Raw genomic sequence first — 24973 nt, 5'->3', positions numbered from 1 at the left:
AACCTGCAGGCTATTTTATTTTAAGTAATGTTAATAGTTATAGAAATTATCTCAGATCGAACACTTACTGTGTCCAAGATCTTTTACTTACATGTTTTCTAATCTTTAAAATGACCTATATTTTGTGTATATTGTGGGAAACTGAGGCTCAGGGAGCTAGTGTCACACAGGAAAGCTGGAGCACTAACTCCCAGGTCCACCTGTGCACTCTGTGCTCTATCATGCTAAGAGTTTAAACTTAACTTATGTTACCTTCGACAGATTTAGAGACTAGAACTCTTCCTCTAATGGCCAATAATGTGTGTTCTCTGTCTGTCTTTGTAGACTTCCCCGTGGCTTTGTCATTTGCTTGCTGTGCCCCCCTGTAAATAAGGAATTCCCTAGTAGAGGACAGGAAGTCAGGTTGATCTTCCCTAGCAAGTGAAACCATGACATGATGACCCTGAAGTCCCCTGTCTCACAATAGGGCAAAGATGAATCATTAGATATAGAAGCCATTTTTATCCTCCAGTGCTCTGGGAAGCTAGATTAAAATAGACCTCTGGGGGCTAGTACAGTGGCCCTTGTATTTTCTCTTTTAAAAAGGTCAAAATTACCTGATAATCAGGCTTGAAATCTCACTACCTGCCTGCAGGATCTGATAAGGACAAGAATTATTAATGTCAAGTTGCAGATGAGAAAGACTGATGAGGATAGAGGGGATTATTTGTAAATCCTCTGGGATCTGGGGGCTCTGTGCCAACACCAGAATCCAGTTCATCACCTTCCAGCCAGTGCCTCACCTACTGCCCTGCTTGTGCTAACAGAGTTCTTATAAATCTATGATCTTCCTCATGCCTTTTAGACATCAAATGACTCATACAGAGGAGCATGGTTTGATGAGTTGCATATAAACGTACCCAAAACATACGGATTACATTTCCTTTAAAAACACATGGGCTTAAAAATTAAGGGGGGAAAGTGCTTGGCCAATGTTTTTTGGTTTTGCAGAACACAAAACATTTGTGGAATACTTTGCAGTTACAGAATTTGCCAAACCTCAAACCAAAACACGTTTAGGTTTGTCGATCTCAATCTATCCCAGCGCGATCCAAAGGCTCAGGAAGGGAGGGGTGTAGAGGGCAGATGGGGAAGACACAGCCACCCGCTGCCCTCTCTTCAAATGCCTCTCCAGACTCTCTCCCACCCTGCCAGCCTCTCTCTGCAGCACCCTCTGAGTGCGGCCAGGCGACCGCAGTGTCCTGAGCACAGAGAAGAACTGAGGAGGCTCGGGTGAGGACACTTATTTCCATTACTGATATATAGTTTTTAAATGTTTATGTATTTTGAGAGAGAGAAAGAGAGAGAGAACCTGAGCTGGGTAGGAGCAGAGAGAGAGAGAGAGAGAGAGAGAGAGAGAGAGAGAATCCCAAGCAGGCTCCGTGCTGTCAGTGCAGAGCCTGACATGGGGCTTGAATCCACAAACCATGAGATCATGACCTGGGCTGAGATCAAGGGTCGGATGCTTAACCGACTGAGCCATCCAGGCGCCCCACCTCATATTTTAATATAAAGAGAAATCCATGGAGAGTACTCCTGACTCCCAGCCCTATCACTCTTTCCTTCCCCTCACTGGGCACCGCAGTGCCCCATCTGATTGCTGAGCCTGGGAGAGGGGACTCTTTAGGACCTGCTTCCCTAGAGCGAGTGTACATTCTGGGCTCTTGCCATTGATGGTAAGTCCAGAAGAGGCAGCCTGCCATTCTGGGGAGTGGTCCCTCTTCAGGGCAGTTCTAGCCCGCTCGTTCAGCCTCCACACCTACGCCTTAGTATCCAGACACCTTTGTCAGTAATAAAGCTGGTATTTCAGTCTCCATTGCTTCAGGCTCCCAGGACTTTCTTGGACTTTATTCTGAGTTCAAATGAGGACAAGAGGTGACATTAATTGGGCCTTTCAGAACCCCACCAGAAGCCCCAGTGAGGCAGGGTGTCATCCCTGTGGTGTCATCATCACCAGAGCCTGTCACAGTCCTCCCTGCTTCCTTAGGAAGTGCCATTCACATGCTTCTGTGTGACAAGGTCACCACTCCTCAAGCTGTACTTATGGCGCTGCTACTTTGCATTGCCATGTGATTGTGCCCCTGATTAGAAGTCTCCACCAGAAGTGTGTGTGTGTGTGTGTGTGTGTGTGTGTGTGTTCATGTTGAGAAGAGTGGTAGACAGGTGGTCCTTTGGATGGAGACACTCACAGATTTTGCTTCCAGGCATTGTCTCTGCAATGGGAGGGCAATTGTGTTTACTTCTAAATTGTTCCTCCTAGATTTCTCAGAAATTATGTGGCCCAAATCTGGCTTTAGGGAGGTTGGAGGAGATCCATGTATATTTGCTTTTAATCAGGCCTAGTCCCAGGCACGATATCCAGAGTTAGCTCTGGGAGATTTCTCCTTCCAGGAGGAGATAGTAACACCTTCCTGTTCCTAGGGAAAACAGATCCCCTCAGCTTGATTAGCTTATGTCTTGTGGTCTGTGTTCCTGGGCTCTGCCCAGTGTTAGAATGTGAGTTCCATGGGGCGCCTGGATGGCTCAGTAGGTTAAGTGTCCAACTTTGGCCCATGATATGATCTCACAGTTTGTGGGTTCGAGCCCCGTGTCAGGCTTTGTGCTGACAGCTCAGAGCCTGGAGCCTGCTTCAGATTCTGTGTCTCTCCCTCTCTCTCTGCCCCTCCACTGGTTGTGGTCTCTCTCTCTCTCTCTCTCTCTCTCTCTCTCTCTCAAAAATAAATAAACATTAAAAAAATTAAAAGAAAAAGAGTTTCTTGAAGACTGTACCTATGTCAGGTAGTCTTAAGCTATTTCCTACAGCATCAGGTACACAGAGTAAAATGATAATTGTTCATTTACTTACAAAACAGCAAAAAGATTTGATGAGTGGCAGAGAAATTAAAAACCAGGAACTCTGGAGTGAGAAAACCTTAGCCCAACCAAGGGTGAATCAAATGCAACAATAGTGGAGAACTAGTTTTGGACACGAACTAAGAAGGGAAGGAAGAGTGAATCTATAAATAGGCTTAGTCTCAAGACTGGGGGCAATGTTGATTCAAATCTGAGATCAGGTCCATCTGAGATGGACTGATGCTGTGGACACTGATTTAGCCTCATCCTAGATTAGACACACACACCCTTCAGGCCGTCACAGCTGGCTCTGAACAGTGGGAACATGCTTTTTGCTAGTTTCAGAGTCTGTGAGTGCAGGAAAGAAGGAGTCCCAGAGACTGAGTCCAGGCAGAGTGAAATTTAGTTGAGAAAGGTTGCTCAGTAGCGAACGGAGAGGTAACATTACATCTTTATGGTTGGGCACTCCAGTGGATAGTGTATTCCAAAGAGAAGACAAAGGTCACGGAGCTGAAGAGAACCAAGTGTTTGCAGTGTGTCCCATGGTCAAGAAGCAGCCTGGGGAGATACATCTGTCCACAAGCCTGACAAGCCCACTGTGCTCAGCTAGGGGGAGCATTACACCTGCAAAGACCTTGCACTTGAAAGGGATAGCAGAGGAACAGAAGGAACGAAGAGTCTCTGGGTCTCTCAGTCCACATCTAATGTGAAGGCCTTGTCTCTGCTAGGAGTGGCTGCCAAGATTTTACAGAAAGCCCAAGTCAGCTTGGGAAATTTTATACAATTCCCAGGGACTTCCTCCAAAGCAAACACATACATAAAAAGGAGAGGATTAAAATTATGATCTGTCTGGAGAGTGAAAGGTTCTATGAACTTGTCTTAATAGTAGCATGGAGTGCATGACTCTGGGTTCTCTCAGTAGCCTTCATCCTGTCTTTGACCTTGGGTTTTACCTTACTCCCAGCCTCCGTTGCATCTAAGACAACTGCAAGGGCGACTATCCCACGTGATGTGGTTTCATCCAGATACTCGCAGCTCATGTGGTGCCTCAGAAGCCACTGCTGTTGGTTCCACTGCTGTAGGTCCCCAGTGGAGTGGCCCTTCTGCGGTCCAGGGAACTGGTGGACCAGGACCTTTTTAGAAGGGTATCTTTTTCTCTGGAGGCCACCTGTGGAGGCTTCTACCATGACACTCAAATCCCACTTAGGAACTATCAGAAAGGAGCTGGAGGCAGGCCTCATATCATGGGGCACTTGGTTCATACAAGTAACTGTAGGTTGTTCCTCGCTGAAAAAACAAGAGGCACTTCAGGATGAGGTGTATGAGGCAATGTGTGTCTAGGCTGATTCTCAGCCAGCACTGCTGTTTGCTGGGAACGTGGCTGGTGGCTGTCCTTCTTGGTGCCTAGTGTCCCTTTACATAATATTTCAGGGGAGAGTGATCTAAAAATGGAGCCATTAACTGCATTACGGGAATGGATATATTTGCTTGCAGGAGGAGGATGCTTAATGAGGCTAATACTTAACACAAAGGAAGGAATCTCCATTGATGGGGCGGGGGTGGATATTTGGGAGTAAAAGATTTTCCTGTGACCCCCGTCTTCAGCAGCTGCTGTCCCAAGACAATGTTCATAGAGTGAAGAATCACCTTCTTGAGCACAGACAGGAAACCTTGTGAAGGCCCAGCCCTTTCTCACAAAACCCAGAGTGGAATCAGAATGCCTCCAGTGAATGGAAATGAAAAGGAAGGAAAAGGAAGAGTCAGCCAGACACTAGCCCCAGGGCCAGGTCATCAGTGCTTAGGTCTGAAAGAAACCATTTTTCTTTGTGAGTTGGGGAAGAAGTGTGCAGGGTGGGTCTCCGTCAAAGTCTGTTAGAAGAATTCTGTTACAACCAAGTGTTTCCAGTCTTGTCCACACCCTGGCCTACCTCTTAAGCTGAACATATGAAATTACTATATTTGTGGGTCAAAGAGGTAAAATATCGGCAGTTTCATACCGTTCAACCTTGTATATTCATTTCCAGGAATTTGAATCATAAGTATACGATAACATTAGTAATAATCATCTCACGTAGTATCGGTGGTCCAGGTTTTCCCTTTTTATCTCCAAGTTGATTGGTATTGTTAGAGTGTTTCCCATTTGACGGATGGTAAAGCTGAGTAGAGTGAGGTACTAGCTTTCAGAATTTGCAAATCCAGCCAATGGCAGCATCCAGAGGGTGATGTCACCGTCCTCTATTAGGCACAGCTTGCCAGTCAGCAGACAGCTTTGCTCTTGTCCCTCTCCGGGTCCCTGTCACTCATGAAGGCTCACATAGCAAACTTAGAGCCAATGCACTGACCACTTGCCTTCTTTCAACCAGCATGACTTCCAAGTGTCTCCCTCACTTTCAATTTCTATATTTTTATTTGTTCTCCCTAAAGCCATTGACTGTGTTTTTCCAGCCAGTCTCATCCTGCTCATTCCTGGCACTCTTACTAGCCCCTGTAGATTTTTCAGACTCTTTTGTTATCCCTGGCACGGGTGCCATTTAGCAGATCTAAAGTAAGTAATCGGCACTAGACTCCCTCTTGGGAACTGCTGCATCTACAGGTCAAGGTAGCTGGCCCTGTACTAGACTCTGGTGGCAGCGTCCTGCCAGACTCCCCCTCTTCTTCCAGGCCATGGCTGTTTATCACGTCCCCTGGCTTTTGGTCTTCCAGCCAGTATTTAACATTTTTCTCTGCCTTGTTATTTGTTCTCTCTCCTCTGTCATGAACCTTTTCCACCATTGTCCTCTTGGCTCCATTGGTTTGCCAGGGAAAGTTGGCAGTTGTTTTATTATCTATGGCTCTCGCCCAGGGATGGTGTCATCTAACAGAGTGACGTCTTTTTAATGGCTAACATATTGGAGTCTGAAATATCTGCAAGATAATGAGGCCTACAGAGGCTTGAGGGACACGTTTTCAGTTCCTTGAGGAGAGAATGAGAGATGGAATTAGGTAACATGCAGGTCCCTCCACATTCAATCCAGAACCAGAGGGCTGACACAGTTTTGAATTCCAGGGAAATAAGAGTGTTTTCTCCTGTTATAGGTCACAACCTGAGCTGACGGTGGGATTTTGTTTGCTTGAGTTAGACTGATGGTCCTCAAGCTTTCATTATGTTTTTTTCTCTTGTTCGGATGTATTTTGTCTTTAATCAATCTACATTTATTAAGTAACAATGAGGAGGGAGTAGTATCATTATTTCCGTTTTATTGAGAGTGAGGCTGAGGCATGAGAAGGTTGTATGGCCTGGTCAAGATTGCACTGATAAGCAGCCGGGTTGCAGTTTGGGCCCAGGCAGTCTGGCTCCAAAGCTCTTGGTCTTCTTTAAAAAAAAAATTGTTTTTAACGTTTATTCATTTTTGAGAGACAGAGAGAGACAGAGTGCAAGCCGGGGAGGAGCAGAGAGAGAGGGAGACACAGAATCTGAAGCAGGCTCCAGGCTCTGAGCTGTCAGCACAGAGCCCAACGCGGGGCTCGAACCCACAGACCGTGAGATCATGACCTGAGCCGAAGTTGGCCGCTCAACCAACTGAGTCCCCCAAGGGCCCCGCTTTTGGTCCTTCTTAACCACTGTGCTAATCTGCATCTCGTGTGTTACCAAATTAAAGTTTGACCATTCCAGGCAAATGCAAAGAAACTTACTCTTTTAGTTAGCCTGCTTTGTGTCATCAGGGATTGTTACTGTACTTCCTGAGGCAATGAAAACTCCTTCGAGAGTCCCATTGCTACCCATTCAGACTCCATGTGGGGTGGGGGGCAGGGTTCCCGAGCTGGGAATCCCTTGGGAAGGAACAGTTTTGACTCAACTCCAAGCATGTGCCCATTGGACACCTGTTCTTCCAAACCACTGTAAGGCACATCAGTGACAGCCAATCAGCGTGTAGATATACTTGTTGTACCATCTAAAGCCAAGTTTTGAATGATGGCTTGTTGTTGGTGTTGTTTCCAATTTGCAGACCTCTGTTGGGGGGCCTTTTAAAATATTCCTGGACAACAAATACGTAGGAGCCAATTCCAGATCCAGGAAAGAAGAAGGTGTGGAAGGTTTGCCCTCACCTCAGTGGATGAAGGACAGTCTAAGAAAAAGGATTAGAAAGTTGAGATATGGTAATTAGATCTGAAAGAACAGTGTATTCTGGTTCTGTGTCTTTTCAAATGCTGGAACGGGAAGAGAGAGGAAAGATCAGAGGTGCAGTACCGCCCATGGGATAAAATCCAAGCACCTAACATGGCATAAATATCCACAGTATCTGCCCCATCATCTCATCTTGCACCTGGAGCTCCAGTCACCCTGAACTATTTTCAGTTCCCAGAACGTGCCTTCCCTTCCATACCTCCAAGGCTTTGCGCACACTGTTAGCTCTCCTAGGAAAGGTCTTTCTGCCTCTTGTCTGTGTGGGAAACTGCTGAGTAACCTTTAATATAAAGCTGAAGTCACTGGCCTATCATGGAGTGATCCTGGAGTTTCCCAGGTGTAGGAAGTACTTCTTGTTCAGGGCTCCATGGCATCTTCTATGTATCGTCAGTGTAGCACTGATCACACAGGTCAGAATTAGTCATTTACATGTTGTTCTCTCTTTCTTCTAAGTTTATTTATTTATTTTGAGATGGTATGTGTAAGCAGGGAAGGGGCAGACAGAGAGAGGGAGAGAGAGAATCCTAAACAGGCTCCATGCTGCCAGTGTCGGGCTGGAACCGTGAACCGTGAGCTCATGACCTGAGCCAAAATCAAGAGTCGGACGCTTAGCCAACTGAGCCACCCAGGCACCCCTACACGTTTTTCTCTTTTTGTTAAACAGGACACTCCCAAATTACAGTAAAGACCCTCTGCTCTTTTTTGTTTTTAAATCTCCTGAACATGGCACATTTACTGGTTGGAAAACTTCTTTGTGACTTCAAAACCCCATCTCTGTATTTCTTGACTGTCTGTTATTGACAGATGGCCGATGGCCTTATCAATCCCTAGTATAGGTTCCCTTTGTTGCCGGAATCACCAGCAAATAACTTGGGGAAGAGTTAAAAGTCAGAACTACAGAGAAAATAAATAGAAGAATCATAAAAAGCAACCCTGTCTCTCAACACAAATAAAAAAACAAAGTATACATCAACGTGCTACCTAATAGATTCATGAATGTAGTTATAATTGTTGTTATAATTATCAAATATTTGCTGAACTCCAAAGTGGGGCAATCCCACATTTTATTTTTAATGAGAATTTGGAAGAATAATTCTTTGCAGTCTGGCTTTTTTTTTTTTTTTTTTTCAAATCAGTTGATCTTGAGGCAGCATCAATTTGTAAAAGAGATCTTTGGCTTGCTTCCTTTCCTTCCTTTTCTCCCTCCTCTTGAGCACATTCTGTTGGTTTGGCCAGTGAGCAGACTGAAAAGTCTAAAGAGAAGAGGCCTGGAAATCAGAGAGATGATTCCAGCCAAAGCACTGAACAAAAAGGGTTAGATATGGCCTCTCTTGTCACTGGAGCAAACAAGGAAAAGTAAGCAAGAAGGAGGCACTTGCCAATATGATCATCTCTGATTGGAAACCTCAGACGTGACATCAGGTCTCTGGTGTGCAACGGACCCAGAGAGGCCCACCATGTGGAACATGTTAATGACGTGAGGTTACCTAAGACTGCCTTTTTTTTTTTTTAATCTGTTAGACAATGAATTCACTTTTAAGAACCTTAAGATAAAATTTTACAAACCCAGCGTTCAATGGTGATGAATAAGTAAACAATGTGCTGCTCACGATAAACTTTGAATAGATGTCCAAGTGGCCGAAGATGTTAATGGGTAGTTGGCAAAGACTCTTGTAAGAGAAGATGAGGGTAGAAATGACGGGCCTCTGATAGGGGACTCAGACTTGCAGGTCAGAAATTCTGTGACTGGAACAGAAGAAACCAAAGGAAAAGTGAAACCCCTCTGGGACCTGAGTCAAGAAAGGCACAAACAGCTATGGAAACAAGTCCCACTTCTCCAATACCAAAGGAGTCCTTTTGTCTTCAGAGTCCTGATTTTCCATCAAGTTGTTTTTCTAAGTTTTACACTGGCTACAGTTCATGAAATGATGGCTCAGTAATAAAACACAGGGTGAAAATTCACTCCTTTTTAATGAATTCAGTGCATGTAAATTGAGATCTAACCAGGCAATAGGCATCACCTTAAGCACTGGGACACAGAGAAACATGGGATCCAAAGCAGACATGCTAGTAATGGAGAGGGCTGGATTACCTGGAACTTATCTTGCCGTGGCCCATCACCCGAGCCTGATACATAGAACTAGTACTTTCCAACAATTAGATCTATCCAGTGAAGCTTAATGGAGTTTGAGGACAAATAAGATGTGGCATATAGTAAACAAATAGGATTAATTTTTCTAAAAAGAGACATGCTTTGCATATATAAATAGGTTCAGGGAGTATCCAGGATAATTCTGTGAAGGATGGAGCCACGGCCAAGTGTGGTGAGGAATGTGTGGTCTTAGTCATTATTTTTCAGTAGTCGTGACCCCTCCCCCACCACCCCACCACCAAAATGAATCTTGTGACCGACCCCTGGACTGGATAGACCATGGCTGTGTCCATATGTGGAATCTCGTACATTACATTCTTAACGGCTAAGGAAAGTCTTCCTGAAGGGGATGTGGAAACCGTCTGGCACTGTCACCATTTCCTCATTGGTAAAGGAACCAGAGGGTAAAAGTTACATCAGAGATTTCAGCCCAAGGTCAGAAAGAACTTTCTAATGTCTGTTAGAAAACTGAGTATTTTCCTTGGGAAATACTCCAACAAAGGCTGAATAACCATCCAAGCTGGCATCACAGGAAGTAGAAGTAGGTGATACCCAGGAATTTCCCTTTTGTTTTTTTATTAAAAAAATTTTTTTTTAATGTTTATTTATTTCTGAGAGAGAAAGAGAGACAGAGCACGAGCATGGACGGGGCAGAGAGAGAGTGAGACGGAGAATCCAAAGAAGGCTCCAGGCTCTGAGCTGTCAGCACAGAGCCCGACGTGGGGCTCGAAGTCACAAACTGCGAGATCATGAGCTGAGCTGAAGTCAGATGCTTAACCGACTGAGTCACCCAGGCACCCCAACTTTCCCAATTTTTAAACCTATTGATTCCATGACTCAGTCTTTCAGTTGGATTTTAGACTTGGACAGATGGGCAAATGGCCACTATCCTATAGAGAGTTGACTGCTTAAATAAAATCATGAATACCTTTGCCACATTCTTTTTGCCTGTTGTGAAAATGAAATCAAAGCTTTTTATATTTCTTTAATAAATACAATATTGGCAAGTATAACAGTGTATTATTGTTACTTCAGTCTTCTGTCACTTTATTAGGAAATGAGAAGGGACTGTTCTTTGTCCTTGAGCTAATATTTTGCCCCTCGTTAGTACATGTTCCTGGGAAGAATGGAATCGGAGGTGGAGCAACAAAGGCCTTGCCATTTGCAGGGAGCCTGCCGTGCCATTAAAGGGAATCCTAAGATGTTCTGGTGGGTGGCCAGCATTCCAGAGCAAGGCAGTGAGATCTAGGCCCGGCCTATCTCTTTCTTACAATCATCAAAGCTCGGCATGCCTTTATCTGCCTATCCCCTTATTATTGTGAACTCCCTAATTGCCTGGACTCTTTCTCTCCACAAATAGTTTCATGTACTGTATTCAGCATTGATGTAGGTGAGTATGTGGACACGTCTTCTATTCCTACTTTTAACAGATTAACAGCTAATAAACACCATGCAACACCCTCTCTTCTCAACCTCTTCTAAAAATACAGAGTTCAATTTGCCAACATTGGTGTATTTAAAGCCTCCAAGATTCCAGGGAAGACTTTAGAAAGTTAACTGTGCAAGTAAGGGCTGTTCAGAGAGGAGATTTTCCAACATAAAGAGCCAATCAGTGTATCAGCAGCTCATCTGAGAAGAACCTCAGGGGATCTTATAGTCATTTATAAGGAAAGGATATTTGTTCTCACTTAAAACTTCTCACTTTGTTCTTGGTCTGCAGGACTGAAGACAACTCTGGAAATGTATTGCCTAGGGAGCAGGACAGGCAGCGTGTTTTCATCTCAGGAGGGAAAGCTTGTCTTTTCTGGGAAGGGACGCCATGTTACCTTCCAGTAACTTTGTAATGAAAGGACTATGTCACCTCGTTTTCTCTACCCTCCTTGTCCTGCCTTCCCTGTAGTCCCTGAACTTCCCTTCCCTCCACTTAGAAGTGAAGCAGTTAATTTTAAAGAAAAGTGAATAATCAGAAGCTATGTTCAAAGCTTTAAACGAAGCCCCAGCCAGGACTCTGTTCCGAGGACTTGGAGTATCAGCAAGAATATGTCTGAGATAACTTGGACAGTTATGTTGAAATTGTGCCCATCAGCACCTCATATATATGACAGAGAGAGAATTTATTGACGGGTAAAGTAGGCACTGTGTGCATATTTCAATTAATGGAACCTCCAGTATCAATGAAACAGAGAAGCCTTAATGTATTCGTAAAATCCTGGATGTTTCCTGTGGTCTGACTGTCTCAAGTAAGTGACCCTCAACGACCAGCTTGATTATTAGATGATAAAATACAGGTAAATATTTACAGAAAGGTCTTGGCCTTTTTGCTTGAGGTATAGTTTCTGGGACCAAACCCTTTCTTTGCCTTCAGGTGGGTGTTTTTTAAGGCAACGGAAACTCAAGTGTATCTGCCCTGCTTGCCTCTGTTGATTTAAGAAGCCTGTAAAGCCACAGGTATTTGACAATTTCATTGACTCCACATATTCACTGATAGAGCTGGGGCAGTCTGTGTCTGTGTCACTGTGGTAATGATGACGACATCGTCCTGTGCTAGAGAAACCGGCAGCGCTACTCTCTGTTCAACTCCATTCGTGATATTAGTGACCTTGACCTTTAACAATTAAGGTGGGTTTTTTTTTTCCATGCAGACCAGACATCCTTTGAAGAAAGCTCAGAGGAAAAGTCCATCATAGTTACGACTTACTCGCAAATAATCTGAATTGGGCTAATTTCTTCTTCCTTTTGCACTTCAGTGTCATCTATACCTTGCGCTCTTCCAGACGAATTGCCCCCAGTGGTGATATCTCTCAGTGCCTATGTCTATACCACTTCTCAGACAAATCACCACAGATCTTTAAAAAGTCAGTGCATTTCTTGGCATTATTTACAACTCCCTTTGCTGACTTTTCTCCTTGGCAGGACCGGACTGGAAGCCATCATGGAGACTTACGCGTTCTGGAGACCCCCTGTGCGCACACTCACCTTTGAGGATTTCACCACCATGCAAAAGCAACAAGGTAAAGTCGTGGGGCACGGCCTCTGCCTGGTGATAGTGCCGAGGAGAGTGGGAGCAGAACTGAATATAGCACATCTGGCCCCAAGCCAAGCCATGAGTTACACCCGTTCTTCTAGAACGAAGAGTACTTGGTAGCGCCCTAAATAACCAAAGCATAACCACTTGCTCAAACAAGCCAGTTCCAGAGGCAGCACGCTTTCACTCTTCCTAAAAGCAGGGTTAGGTTCACGATTATGATGGTGGTGAAATTATTACTTCTACCCCTGAACGTTCACATAGCCCTTGGTACTCGAAGAGATCTTCGTAATAACATCATTTATTCCTCATGGCAGCCTTATCAGTTTTCTTAATCTAGTTTTGTAGATGAGAACAAACTCGGCCCGCACAATGGCAGTGAATTGCTCAGGTCTGACAGCAAGGGGGGTGGGGGGCTGCCACAAGCCCGTCGGAGTCTCGCGACTTGTGTTCCCTCCTGTTCTTGCTTACGTGGAACAACACCTGCCTCAGGTTGGTGGGCTGGGTGGACTTTTTCCTTGCACTGCTTTGTCCTTTCTTCCAGGGTCTGCCCTCTCTGGCAGCTCAGGTCGGGAAGCCTGTGGCCTGCTCACAGGTGATTCGTGGGCTGACCTCAACTCCTTTCTTCAGTCCCATCGGTGGCTCTTCCCAGCACAGCCCCCGTTCACCTGGGGAAGCTTCCAGAGTGTCAGATGCTTTATAAGCCTCCCTCTCCAACCTCCTCCCGTCCCAGAGTGGCACGGGCCAAAATTACAGACAAAGCTTATTCTGTTCTGTCACATGGCTGCCGTTAATAGAGCCCTGAGTTTTGAAATTGTGGCTCTGCCATATGGGAGACCCTTCTAGGACTTGATGATACATTATATTACATTCCCCTCCCAGGGGAGCTTCTGGTGGTTTGCACGCTAAATTAGGTTTTGTAACCTATATTATTGCACTCTCTCAGATTGTAAGATAAAGCGATTGAAAACATAGGGTCTGGAGTCAGACCGCTTGGGTTAGGCTCTTCCTAGCTTTGGGACCTTGACCAAGTCCCTAATCCTTTCTGATACTTAGTTTTCTCATGTGCAAAGTGGAGAATTTTTGTGAGGATTAAATGAGACAATGGAAACAGGGGAAGCGCTCACGACATGCTAGCTCTCGTGGTGGTGGTGGCAGTGGTCGTCATTGCCACCATCTCTGTCCCTCTCTGTCCCTGTACATGGATACCTGAGAGGCAGATGCATCAGGGACAAGAGATACTGCCTTTCTGATGATTAGTTATTTAAAACATGATTAGACCATTCACCTTCACAGGGATCTGGTGAGGCAAGTGATCCAGAATTTCTCTCTCTCTCTTTTTTTTTTTTTTTAATAAATGGAGGAGAAATGGAAGCCCTCTGCATGAAGCAGCCTTCTCCTCATAATCCTGTGAGAAAAGAAGGGTCAATACATCTTCAGGGTGTTGCTATTGCTTCTAGGCTCTTGTGGCCCTTAGGAGGCAGAGGTATTCTGACAGTTGGGAAATCTGGGTCTCCATCTTGGATGGCCACTACCTCTCTATAACCTTGGGCAAGGTACTTCTAGTGAATCTGTTTTCCTCACCCACCAAAGAGGGGTAATTTTTTTACAAGATCATTTATGTAAACATGCTTCATAAAGGAACATGTGTCATTCTCATGCAAAGATACTTACTTGATCCTGTTTATTTCTGAGGTGGCTCCTTGCTTCTTTGCCCTTGCTTTATGTCGATTTTGCAAGCTCTAGCTAAGCAAGAGTTTGTATCATGGAGGCTGGTGTGAGAATGTTGGCAGGGGTATTTCCAGTTCTTGAGAAGCAGGCATGGGTGGGGACATTGTGTTCACTGCTGTGTTCTCAAGAACTGTCACAGGGCCTGGCACCCTGGAAGTACCTAATGAACAATGCCAAGTGAAGTCACTTGGTGGCACTGTGGCTCAGGTAGGCAGGGTCACTGTCTGATACATGTGCTTGGAGCACAACTACCTAATATGTGTGTAGATGTGGATGTGGAGTGATGACTGGGGTTGGCAACCTGTATTTCAGCAGCACGTGGGGCCGTTAGGCAGGCACAGGCAGAGGGAACTGGCGTGAGTTGCTTAGGTGTGTAACATGGCCGGTTTCACGGTGTTTCTATCGAAAATTTATCCATATGATAAATTTATTGTTGACACTTGGGAAACAATGGTTTAAGAGAAACTGGACTTTTGAAGTAAAATGTCACATTTAATTAGGGAGTCCATTTTTTATTGGTGGGGGATGAACTTGGAATTACTAGATACATATGGTAGTGGGATGGGGCTGGAGGGAGAGCCAAAATTCTATTCAATTGTTTAATTGGAATCCATTTTTGAACTATACATTGAACTTGATCCAGATTCTCATTATTAAAAAATATGTGGCTTGGTTTCTTCACATTAACAAAGGACATAAAAGAAACAACATTCACTCCCTCCTCCCTTAAGAACTAAGAATTCCGGTAGCTCTGGACAGTATCACGCATGAAACGAAGAAAAGAGACATAGCCACCTGTGTTGAACTGTCTCGTGTCTTAGAAGGAGTAGAAAGTGATGACCTTCTAGAGGGAACTTCGGTGGCAGACTGATCTTGTAGTAATTCCCTTTTGGTGAAGAGAGTATTGGCAGTGTTGACACAAAACCTAAGCTCCACATAATGACTGACTTACCCAGTGTCCATATAACCTTACTGCTTCAGACATATGAATATCTGGCATGTCAAATACATGGCCCTAAGACTGTTTTCTACTGCTGCTTCTGCTGCTGTTGCTGGAAGCTAGACTCTTCTGTCTGAATGAGGTTACAGATGCTTTTTTCATCCCGTCCTTGCTGTCATTTTTATTTCTCTTTCATGAAGTCCCATTTGTTGATAACATTGCAAGGAAAGCCCTTAGTTGAATTAGCCACAGTTTTGCAAAAACCCAAATCCTTCTGTTTAAAAAAATATATTGAATGGGTATTCTATATAGTTGTTTTCTCCTATGGAGAAGCATGCATGGGATTCATTATCCTCTGCCTTTTACACAAAGAGAAACCGAGGCACCGAGCAAAGTCTGCTCACATATCTGCAGGTAAATGGTGGCAGAAGTGAGCTGAGGATTCCGAAGTGCGTCTCCATCTTGACAGGGCAGTTCCCTTTCCATTAGACCACATTTGATTTCTTCATTCTTACTAGAGCTTTGATTGTCCACAACATTGTTTTTTAGTTTACACTTCCAATTGATGTTTTCTTGCCAACACCTTGAGCATTAATTCTAAATAGGTCGATATTCTATTTTTATGAAGTCAAGTGTATGGTCTTACCTTCAGATGTCTTCATTTAGAATCAGCAAGGGAGTTCACATGTTTGGAGAGTCTGGAGATAGGATTCTATTTCAGGAGGGGCTTCTGCATGAACACTGATAGTGGCAGGGACAAAATGAACTAACCAAGTAGGTGATGCTTGGGGACGTTGACTGAGGCAACACAGGTAGAGAAGAAAAAAGAAGAGCCCAGGTCAGTTATGGCCAAGTGCAGTCCTGTTGTTCTGATGATATATACAGTGGAGCTGTTTGTACGGCCCAAACTGAAAGAGCTTGTGTGAGCACCATCCGTGTCCAAGGGGCTGACAACTCTTGTACCAGGAAGGAACCATCTTGGACCAGTGACACCAGAGCTGGCAGTCCATCTCCATCTGTGGAAATAAGGAGACCTGCCATTTATGGAACACTCCCTCTTCCTCAAATGGTAGCAGACCTCACCAGAAAAGACCTCAACACTATTGGGTCTTTTAATGTTTGTCAGGCAGTTAAAAGGATATGAGCATCTCTGTTGGTGCTGGGATTTTCATCAGCTTGATTTATAACAATTAGAGGTTGGTCCTGGAAAGGGATCAGAAACTGAGAAATTCAAACCAGTAAAACACAGGGAAAGGGGACAGTTCAAGGGACAGCTTGTGAGGAGCTCGTGACAGGGATTGACAGGGTGTCTGAACTCAGTCCACTAAAACAGTGGCGACATACATTTTGTTTTGTCCCAAAGTCCCTGATGCTCAACGTGTCCAGAAATCTAGCACACGATTTACCTTACAGACTTGGCGCCCTCTCCTGGGGGAAGAACACCACTATATATATGCATCATCCTGGGTGTTTCCCTGCCTTCTTCCCCACCGTAGGTAGCCCCCATCTCCAAGTTCTGGAATCCGTCCACACCTCTAATCTCCCTTGCCACCACCTGCTCCAGGCTCCCACCTGACTTCATCCTCAGACCCCCATGATGGTAACATAGCTGTGAGCAGCAGTAGACCTACATCTTAAGTTTCAATTTGAGGGAAAGGGTCATGTGCCCCTCTGAAGGTTTCTAGCAAAATCTCTGAGTCTCATTGACTCAAATTGCGTCACCCCCGAACCAATTACTGTGGTCAGGGGTGGGGAATATGATGCGTGGACCATCCAGCTCTTAGTCACATGCCTTCCCTGGAGGTAGGGGTGGAGAGCTGAGAGCGGGGGATGGGGGTTTTCTCAGTGGGAAGCTGGGTACTGTGGCCAGGAGACAGGCAGATTGGCCCTCAATGGCAATCACAATTGGTGTGTACATGGCCGCAGGGAAGGCAGTCAAACAAGGAGCAGAGAAAACAGACCAGTTCATGGAATGTGAAAAAACAGGGCCAGCCCAGCTAGGCACGGTGGTAGGTGTGAGACAGGGCCATTCAGGAAACAGAGAGACTCAGAACCCAAAAGACCAATGTGAAAAATGAGAATTGGGTGAATATATTACAAGCTAGATTAGGGGCACCAGGTAAGCATCTGACTTTGGCTCAGGTCATGATCTCACGGTTTGTGGGTTAGAGCCTGACATGGGGCTCTCTGCTGTCAGCGCAGACCCTGCTTCTGATCCTCTGTCTCACTCTCTCTCTCTCTCTCTCTCTCTCTCAAAAATAAACATTTAAAAAAAAGGAAGAGGTCTGGATCTATGTATATCTTTAAGCTTTATGGAGAAGGATGCGTTAAGAGTCTTTCTAAGATTGAAACCACACAATTCTCATTAGCACTATAATGTTTCACATTTGCATTCTAAGAAGGGCCATCATTTCAACTAAGGGTAATTCCATAGTAGGGAGGAATGGAGTTGTTATCCTTAACTTTATGGCTTTTGGGTTTATTCCCTGGGATCAGTCCACAGGGTGCTGACATCTTACCTTTTCCCTGTTTGAACGCCTCAAAGGCGGCTACTCAGGGACACAGTGATCCCACATTCTCCAAGGGACACATGCCACCAAGTTATATGAGAGAAGAGTCTGGCTTACGCAACCAAGTAATTACATGGAAATTTATTCTTTACTAGCCCAGATGGGGTCTTGTTTTTACTGTTTTTCAATTTTTTGGGTGGGGGGAAAGCACAACAAAATAAACCCAAAAGGAAACTGTATGTGAACGCCTCCATATTACAGTCTGGAAGTGATCAATCTAAAGATGCAAAAGTCAGCAGGTTTGGTATTCAGGATTTTCATGGTCACATTGTACTTGTCTTCATGGTACACAAGTATATTCTAGGTTATTGTCCTCGTTATGGAATCACTGCTAAACATGTATTCTTTTTGGTTATTTTGGCTCTGAGCCTTGAATATTGGAACAAGTTAATGTTGAATATGAATTTCAATGAGTATCTCCTCACTTGGGTCCATGGGTAAAACAAGATGCAGGGAGGTGGGGCGGGTGGGGGATTGGTCCTGGAATACCAGAGTTTTCAGCTACTTAGGGCATTACATTTTAATCACCTCTCAGACATGGATTAAGGCCTCTGGGGACAGTGGGAAAGACACCAACCTACCTATTTGTGTTCAATTCCGCTTGCTTGATCTGAGAATAGAGACACAGAGCATGGAATTTCCATTCTAGGCAGGGGTGAGGCGAGAGGGAAAGATCGTTCAGAGAGGAAACAGAGCTGGTTTAGCCTTTGGGAGTACAGGCTTAGTGGGCCCATAGTGGTCACGGGCCCAGTGCTCTGTCATTCGCAACCACGGAGGCTCCTCCAGCCTGTTACATCCGGGCATCTAGCTGTGACATATGCTCACCAGAGTGCAGGGAGGCCAGACATGCTCAGCTCCGTGGACAGAAGCCAACACCTGAGAGTCTCCCCATCAGAACTCAAATGCCCTGTGATTCCTTGCTCCTTCTTTCACTCCTTCTTCACTGACAGAAGGGAAAAGAAATGGAAATAAATATTTAATGCCTTTGTGCACTTTGTATTATATGTTATTTCATCTGTTTCTCAGAACATCCCTACAAAGGTAGATACCCGAAATTCCATTTGTATAGAGAGAGGCTAACTTGCAAGGTCCCGTAATCAGTAAGACAGCTGGGCAATCCAAATGCTACAGCCCACACTCCTCTATTAATAAAGCTTCAATCAAGACCCTGAGAGCATTCAGGACCTGGCTGTGGCAGAGGGGTGAGGCGAGAATGTTATACAAGAAAGGGAGGTGTGCTTTTCTCTGAGAGGCAGCTCTGCCCCCTTTGTATCAGTGTCGCCTGGCTTTCCACTCTGCCCTAGCTCTTCTGTGATGAGAGGCCTCAGGCAGCCGAGTGTTGAGATGCACAGGGAGGGCAGCCTGCCTCCTTATGCTTATTTAGCGCTTGGCTGGCACTTCCGATCTTGTTTAACAGCCGACAAGCTGTTAGATCATGCGAGAGTAAAGATTTCTCGGTATCTCGTTTGCTTCTGTGCAAAATGAGTGCCACAGTCTTCTCTATGTGGACTTTGAAAACTAGCTGTCGTTTGTATTGAGTACTTTAAGTGCACAAGAGCACTTCTTCAAAGTGAATGGAAGCAATGTGACCTTCTCTTGGACAGGCTTGCTCCCCAGCTTCAAACACTGGTTCATGTGGGGGCTCCCGCCCCCTGAAACTCAGCAGGCCACCAAGTCTCATTTCCAGGGAGTGTCATCTAAAAGCCAAAGCAAGCTGACTACAAACTTTTTAACATGTACCTCTCATCTGCTCAGCAGAAATCCCTGTGACTTGTTAATAGCTCCCTTCTTATTTTTTTGTAGTGAAACCAATTGAGGCCTTAAATCAGTACCATTCGTTCCATCTCGGGCCATCTGAGAAAACCATTTAGAGTTGTAAAAAGTCATCTGTTGCATCTTGCGCTTCCTGCTGCAGGGCGAGGGCCAGTGCCTGACAGAGCGAACCCACAACAGGACGGTACAGTGTGCCGAACAGGGGGTCTCTTCGGGGACCCCATAAACACCAGATCTGGGAGAGCAAGAACGGACCTTCAAAGAGAGGAGACCAGATACATATCCCATAAAACACAAACCTCTTTACAGCTGGAGTCAAGTTTCTCCACTTGTGCCACAGCGCTGCTTTCACCGAAGCTCACAGTGTTTAGGGTGGAAGAGGAGGAAGATGTGTGCAGAATGCCGCTTGCAGAAAACGAATCTCTGACCTTCCCCGGCCGGCCCTTGTCGCCGAGGCCACGCAGTGGTCCAAAAAACAAGAAGTGGGAGATGTTCTTCCTCCTCCTTCTCAGCTGTCCCCTCCCCAAACTCCTTTATATTAAAAGGATTCCTTGAAAAGTCCTTGTTGGCCATGCACACTTTTGTGTAAGTTTCATCCTCAGACGCAAATATAATTCTGCAAGGATAGAAAGTGAAGCCTCATCAGTTTGAGACCGTCTTTCAGAGATGAGGAGAACGAAGAGGCAGGACACGTTGCCTGTGGTCATGACCCGGGTGGAGGCCGGCAGACCTAGAATTTGTCTGGGTGCTGTTCCTATGACCGTCAGCTGCTGGCTTCCTTCTCCCAGGGGTGTTGACAATGTTGGCCTTCTCTCAGTTTGTGGAATAAAAATCTTTCCGCGAACCCTCTTAAAGGAATTTAAGGCATGAAGAAGAAACAAAGAAGGAGAATTTCCTGAAATGACTCTAACTAAAATCAGCTCCTGTTTGTAGTTCTACCTTGGAAGTTTCGTGGGGGAAATTTTTGTGACCAAGGAAGAAGTGATACTAGTTGGGTTTTGTAAAAATTTAACTCTGACACAGCTGTTGACAGGAGCTAAGTTTGTACTTCAATACTACTACCATATCTGTGCACGTAGGCTGAGGCTAAAAATTAACTTCGGGTTTCTCTTTGAGGTATATCTGCGTCTCGGTGTGCACATCTGGATCCTCCTCCCTGGCACACTGTGGATGGTTCCTCTGTATCTCAATATCCCTGGAATCCTGCTGGTTTTCTTCACATTTCTCTCACGGATAGAAACCTTATTCCTGTTCCTTTCCACTGAAAATGTCCTTTACCCTTTTATAGCAGCTCAGGTTCCTCACATGAGTTGTGGATGACCTGAAGGTAACCAGGCTCATGGGGTGGGGGTGGGGGGAAGCTGTGCTTTTAAAGAACTCTGGGAAATTCCCAACCTTGCCCTGAAGGAGGGAGTCCATCATCGGAGGGTCTCTGTGGAGGACAAAGCAGCCTCCCGTTCTGGAATTCAGATGACAGGTCCAGCGGCCCCAGCAGTCCCCACTGTCTTTGCCAGTGGGCGAGGCAAAAAGCGGTTGCTACCCTGCTGCTTCCTAGCCCTGGGAAAGGAGAAGCTTGGAAAGTCCTTTTTTTTTTTTTTTTGGCTTCCTTGGAAAGGCCATTTTTTTTTTGGCTTCTGAGAACACATTTGAAGTAGGTGGGGTTGAACTGGCCCTTCATCTGTTGGTGCATCAGCCGCCAATCCAGTTCTAATATCCACATGTCAGAGAAGCAACTCTTTCAAACACAGATACGGGGACTTTAGGAGATGAAAGGGAGCTGGAGTTCCTCTACCCCAAAGTGTGGTCTCTATGCCAGTAAACAGCATCAATCTCAGAAATGCATGTTCTCAGGCCCTGCCCCAGACGTGTAGAATCAGAAACTCGGGGTGGTGGTTGGGGACAGTCAGCAATCTATTTTAACAAGCCTTCCAGGTGATTCTCATGGCCCTTAAAGTTTAAGGATTGCTATTCTGGGTACTTTGAAATAAGGAATTTGGGTTTTATCATTGCTTTTCACCCCCGGCTGCACATTAGAATCATTTGATTGCTGTTTAGTTGGTCTGAGGTGGGATCCTGTCACTTAAAGCTTGTAGCTTCTCCTAACTTATCCAATTCAATTTCTCATCTTCTGGATAAAGAAACAAACCCAGAGAAGATAAGTGATGTGCTCAGGGTCAGCTGGGGGGGTGGGGGGGGGTTCGTGTGGCAGAGCTGTGAGGGCGCAGGTCTCCTGACTTTGTGACTGTCTGAACCCCTGCCCTCACAAATATCCCAAATCCACAGACTACATTTACAGTCCTTGTTCCAGTCTCTGAGACTGGACAGGGTCTTACAGAGGGAGATTGGCAGACCCTCTAGATTATGATGATTTAGTTACAGGTTAGCTCTGCTTAGCTCTTCCGGTTGTACTCATAATACCTCTCATATGACAGAACTTCAGGCCAGTGCCTCCCTTCCCACTACCTGGGCCCCTCTCAGTCCTCAACCTTGACCCAGTGCCCCATTTCCTCTGTGGGTATGGTCCTGAGATTTGGTATGCTGTGTTTTTACCTGGAAGACTAAATATGGCAAAGTCTGCAACAGTCCCTGGTGAAAACATATATTTCATGCCTTTCCACTGAGAACGGAAGAAGTTTTGTGGGGGGATTTTAATGCTGAGTACCAGAGGTCTTACTGGAAAGTGAATTTGTTTCTTCTTCGTGCCTCAAGTGAGAAGTGGCAAAGTGAATATTGGAAGAGTTTTTTTTTTTTTTTTTTAAAGAAGACTTTGAAGGCATTTACACACAAACAAAAGTTTAGTGTTCTTTTGTGTCATCTCTGTCTTTTTTGGAGAGTGTGTGTGTGTATGCCTATGTATGTGTGCACAGATAGAATCACTTAGGTCTGCTGAGTTAAGAGAAAGCTGTGGTTCTGTAAAAATCAGCCCGTCTGGGACATTTGAGGGTACCTCCTGCATGGCTTGCCTCTGGCCTGGACGGGCCTCTGTCTCAATGGTATTTACCTTTTATTTTTCAGGGGGCAGCACAGGCACTTCCCCGACCACCTCCAGCACTGGGACACCATCGCCTTCAGCTTCTTCTCACCTTTTGTCTCCATCCTGTTCTCCTCCAACATTTCACCTGGCCCCCAACACTTTCAACGTGGGCTGTCGAGAGAGCCAGCTGTGCAATCTAAACCTCTCTGATTATCCACCATGTGCCCGAAGCAACATGGCTGCCTTGCAGAGCTACCCGGGGCTGAGTGACAGTGGCTACAACAGGCTCCAGAGTGGCACTGCTTCAGCCACTCAGCCCTCCGAAACCTTCATGCCTCAGAGGACTCCATCCCTGATCTCAGGAATACCGACTCCTCCCTCGTTGCCTAGCAACAGCAAGATGGAAGCCTACGGTGGCCAGCTGGGGTCCTTCCCCACTTCCCAGTTCCAGTATGTCATGCAGGCCGGCAATGCAGCCTCGAGCTCCTCCTCACCACACATGTTCGGGGGCAGCCACATGCAGCAGAGCTCCTATAACGCCTTCTCTCTCCACAACCCTTACAATCTGTACGGATACAATTTCCCCACTTCTCCGAGGCTAGCCGCAAGCCCGGAAAAACTGAGCGCCTCTCAAAGCACTTTACTCTGTTCTTCTCCTTCCAACGGGGCCTTTGGAGAGAGGCAGTACCTGCCCACGGGGATGGAGCACAGCATGCACATGATTAGCCCTTCGCCCAACAACCAGCAGGCGACTAACACCTGTGACGGCCGGCAGTACGGGGCGGTCCCAGGCTCCTCCTCCCAGATGTCCGTGCACATGGTTTAATGGCCAGGCCGAACAGAAGGGAGCCGGGGCCCCAGAGTCTCCACGGGCAGATCCTCCTCTTTGGGAGCCCAACGCCTTTGAAAAACGGGAACTGTGTATTTTCTTTTCTTTTTTTTTTTTTTTTTTTTCTGGAGGAGGAAAGCACATCCCGAAGAAGAACAAGAGACCTTTAAGCCACTGAAGGATACTTAACCGTGTGGAATCATCTCCAACTCAGTGGCCATTCTCCTGCCTTCCCAAACCTTAGTTTTATAAAGCATTGTCTACTCTAGAGTGGCCTTTGAAGAAACTGAATTATCATTTTATAATAATGTTAAGGGAGATGCTAGCATGTAGCAGCCATAAAAAGTTACCCCCACACAAATACAGACCTACCTATACGTACACACATACATACATGCGTGCATGCATGCACACACACACATACATATTCGCACACAAACTTACCTACAGCGATACACACACACACACACAGACTTGGAACTGGGAGAACTCTGTGGAGGGGGGCCCAGGTGGGTGCTTTCACCAAGAATCGGTCTATGTACAACGCTAGATGGACTGGGTCAGCAGTAGCTGCCAACCTTTCTCCCCTGCAGCTTACCCTGTTTCTGGAATGAACCGTGTATCCTGGAACCCCCTCCTATCCACAAGGGTGGACAGACACCACCACTACAACTGGACTTGGCTTCCTGAAAAAGATGGCTTTTGAACTTTGGCTCTCCTCACTCTGTTCGATCGCTGACGTTCCCAGTGGTACCTGTGAAAAGGGAGTAAGAGTAGCCGAATAAGAAAAGAGGAGAAGGAGTAGTGGGCAAGAGAGAGGCGGAGAGCGAGACTGAGAGAGGAAGTGTGAGCAATGGTGAGAGTGACAATGCACCGAGGAGATTGGTTTGGGGTCGTTTCTCCCCCTCCCCCCTACAGGTGATAGAATCATGGCGTTACCGAGGAGTAAGTCTCTCTGGGACACTGTGCAGAGTCAGGGCACTGGAGAGAGGACCCGGGCAAGGAATGCACTTGGATCCCACAGCTCTGACCAGCATGATCTAGAAGAGGGGTGCGCTGCCTGGGAAGTGCCCATTCCAGAGCGTGAAGCCTGGCGGGGGAGGGGGAACAGGAGTGTGAAGAAGGAAGGGTGTTATAATCCCGACAGATGATACCAAGAGCAGAGGCGACAAATCGAGGCCTGGCCATCTGCATGCCAGATCCAGACACCTGACCTGGATTGTCTGCCCCGCAGCCCCCGGGGCAGGAGAAATCCAGTCACGTTCCAGGGAATTACAAACGGGCCTTTCTGCATCCTTCCACATGCCCTTAGGTCTCCATTTTTATCAAATAGTTTATTGCATTTTGAAGTTTGGGTTTTTTTCCTTCATCTTTCCCTTTCCCCTCAAATCCTTTAATGTTAAGAAAACAAAGTTTGGTGCAAGCTAGACTTTTTAAGTGGTGTGGAAATGCAAATAATACCAAGTAATACAGATATTATTAAGATTTTTGGTTTTGAGGTGTTGTAGATAAATGTATTTATGTGCCTAGTGGGGAATCCAATATTATGAATATTAAAAAAGGGGGCAATAAAAAGGGTATGTAAAATATGTATGAAGTAAAGGTGTATAAAAAATTTGCCCTTATGCACGGAACTGTTTCTAAGTGCCAAGCACAGAAAGCCGCTAAATAAAATCTTTGCAATTGTTTCCTGTGTGTTTGTATGGAAAAAGTAAAAAGTCTATGCGTTTCCATTATGCTTTGTAATAAGCACAGCACGGTCATCTATACCACTTTACGTGATCTCTGTGTAGACCTCATGAAGTAGATATTACCATGCTCATTTTATGATTAGTAACTGCGCTCCAGAGAGGTTGAGCGGATTATCCAGGATCACAGAGTGTCAGAGAGGGAGCCAGGACTTGAAACCAGGTCTAACTCTGTGGGATGTTCGCCTCTCACAT

At 45.7% G+C, this 24973-nt stretch overlaps 1 protein-coding gene across 1 annotated transcript in view; it reads left to right on the top strand.

The window, feature by feature from the left end:
• TBX15 (T-box transcription factor 15) overlaps positions 1-24718 on the top strand; it is a 104253-nt gene extending 79535 nt beyond the window's left edge. The window contains exons 7-8 of the mRNA XM_030327536.1: positions 12102-12199; positions 22243-24718. Of these exons, the coding sequence (XP_030183396.1) occupies positions 12102-12199; positions 22243-23027 (883 nt within the window). The 3' untranslated portion in view covers positions 23028-24718. The remainder of the gene's footprint in view (positions 1-12101; positions 12200-22242) is intronic.
• The last annotated feature ends 255 nt before the right edge of the window (positions 24719-24973 follow it).

This window comes from Lynx canadensis, chromosome C1 (genome assembly GCF_007474595.2).
Source record: "Lynx canadensis isolate LIC74 chromosome C1, mLynCan4.pri.v2, whole genome shotgun sequence".
Classification (NCBI taxonomy): Eukaryota; Metazoa; Chordata; class Mammalia; order Carnivora; family Felidae; genus Lynx; species Lynx canadensis.
This window is presented reverse-complemented; position numbering and strand designations above follow the sequence as displayed.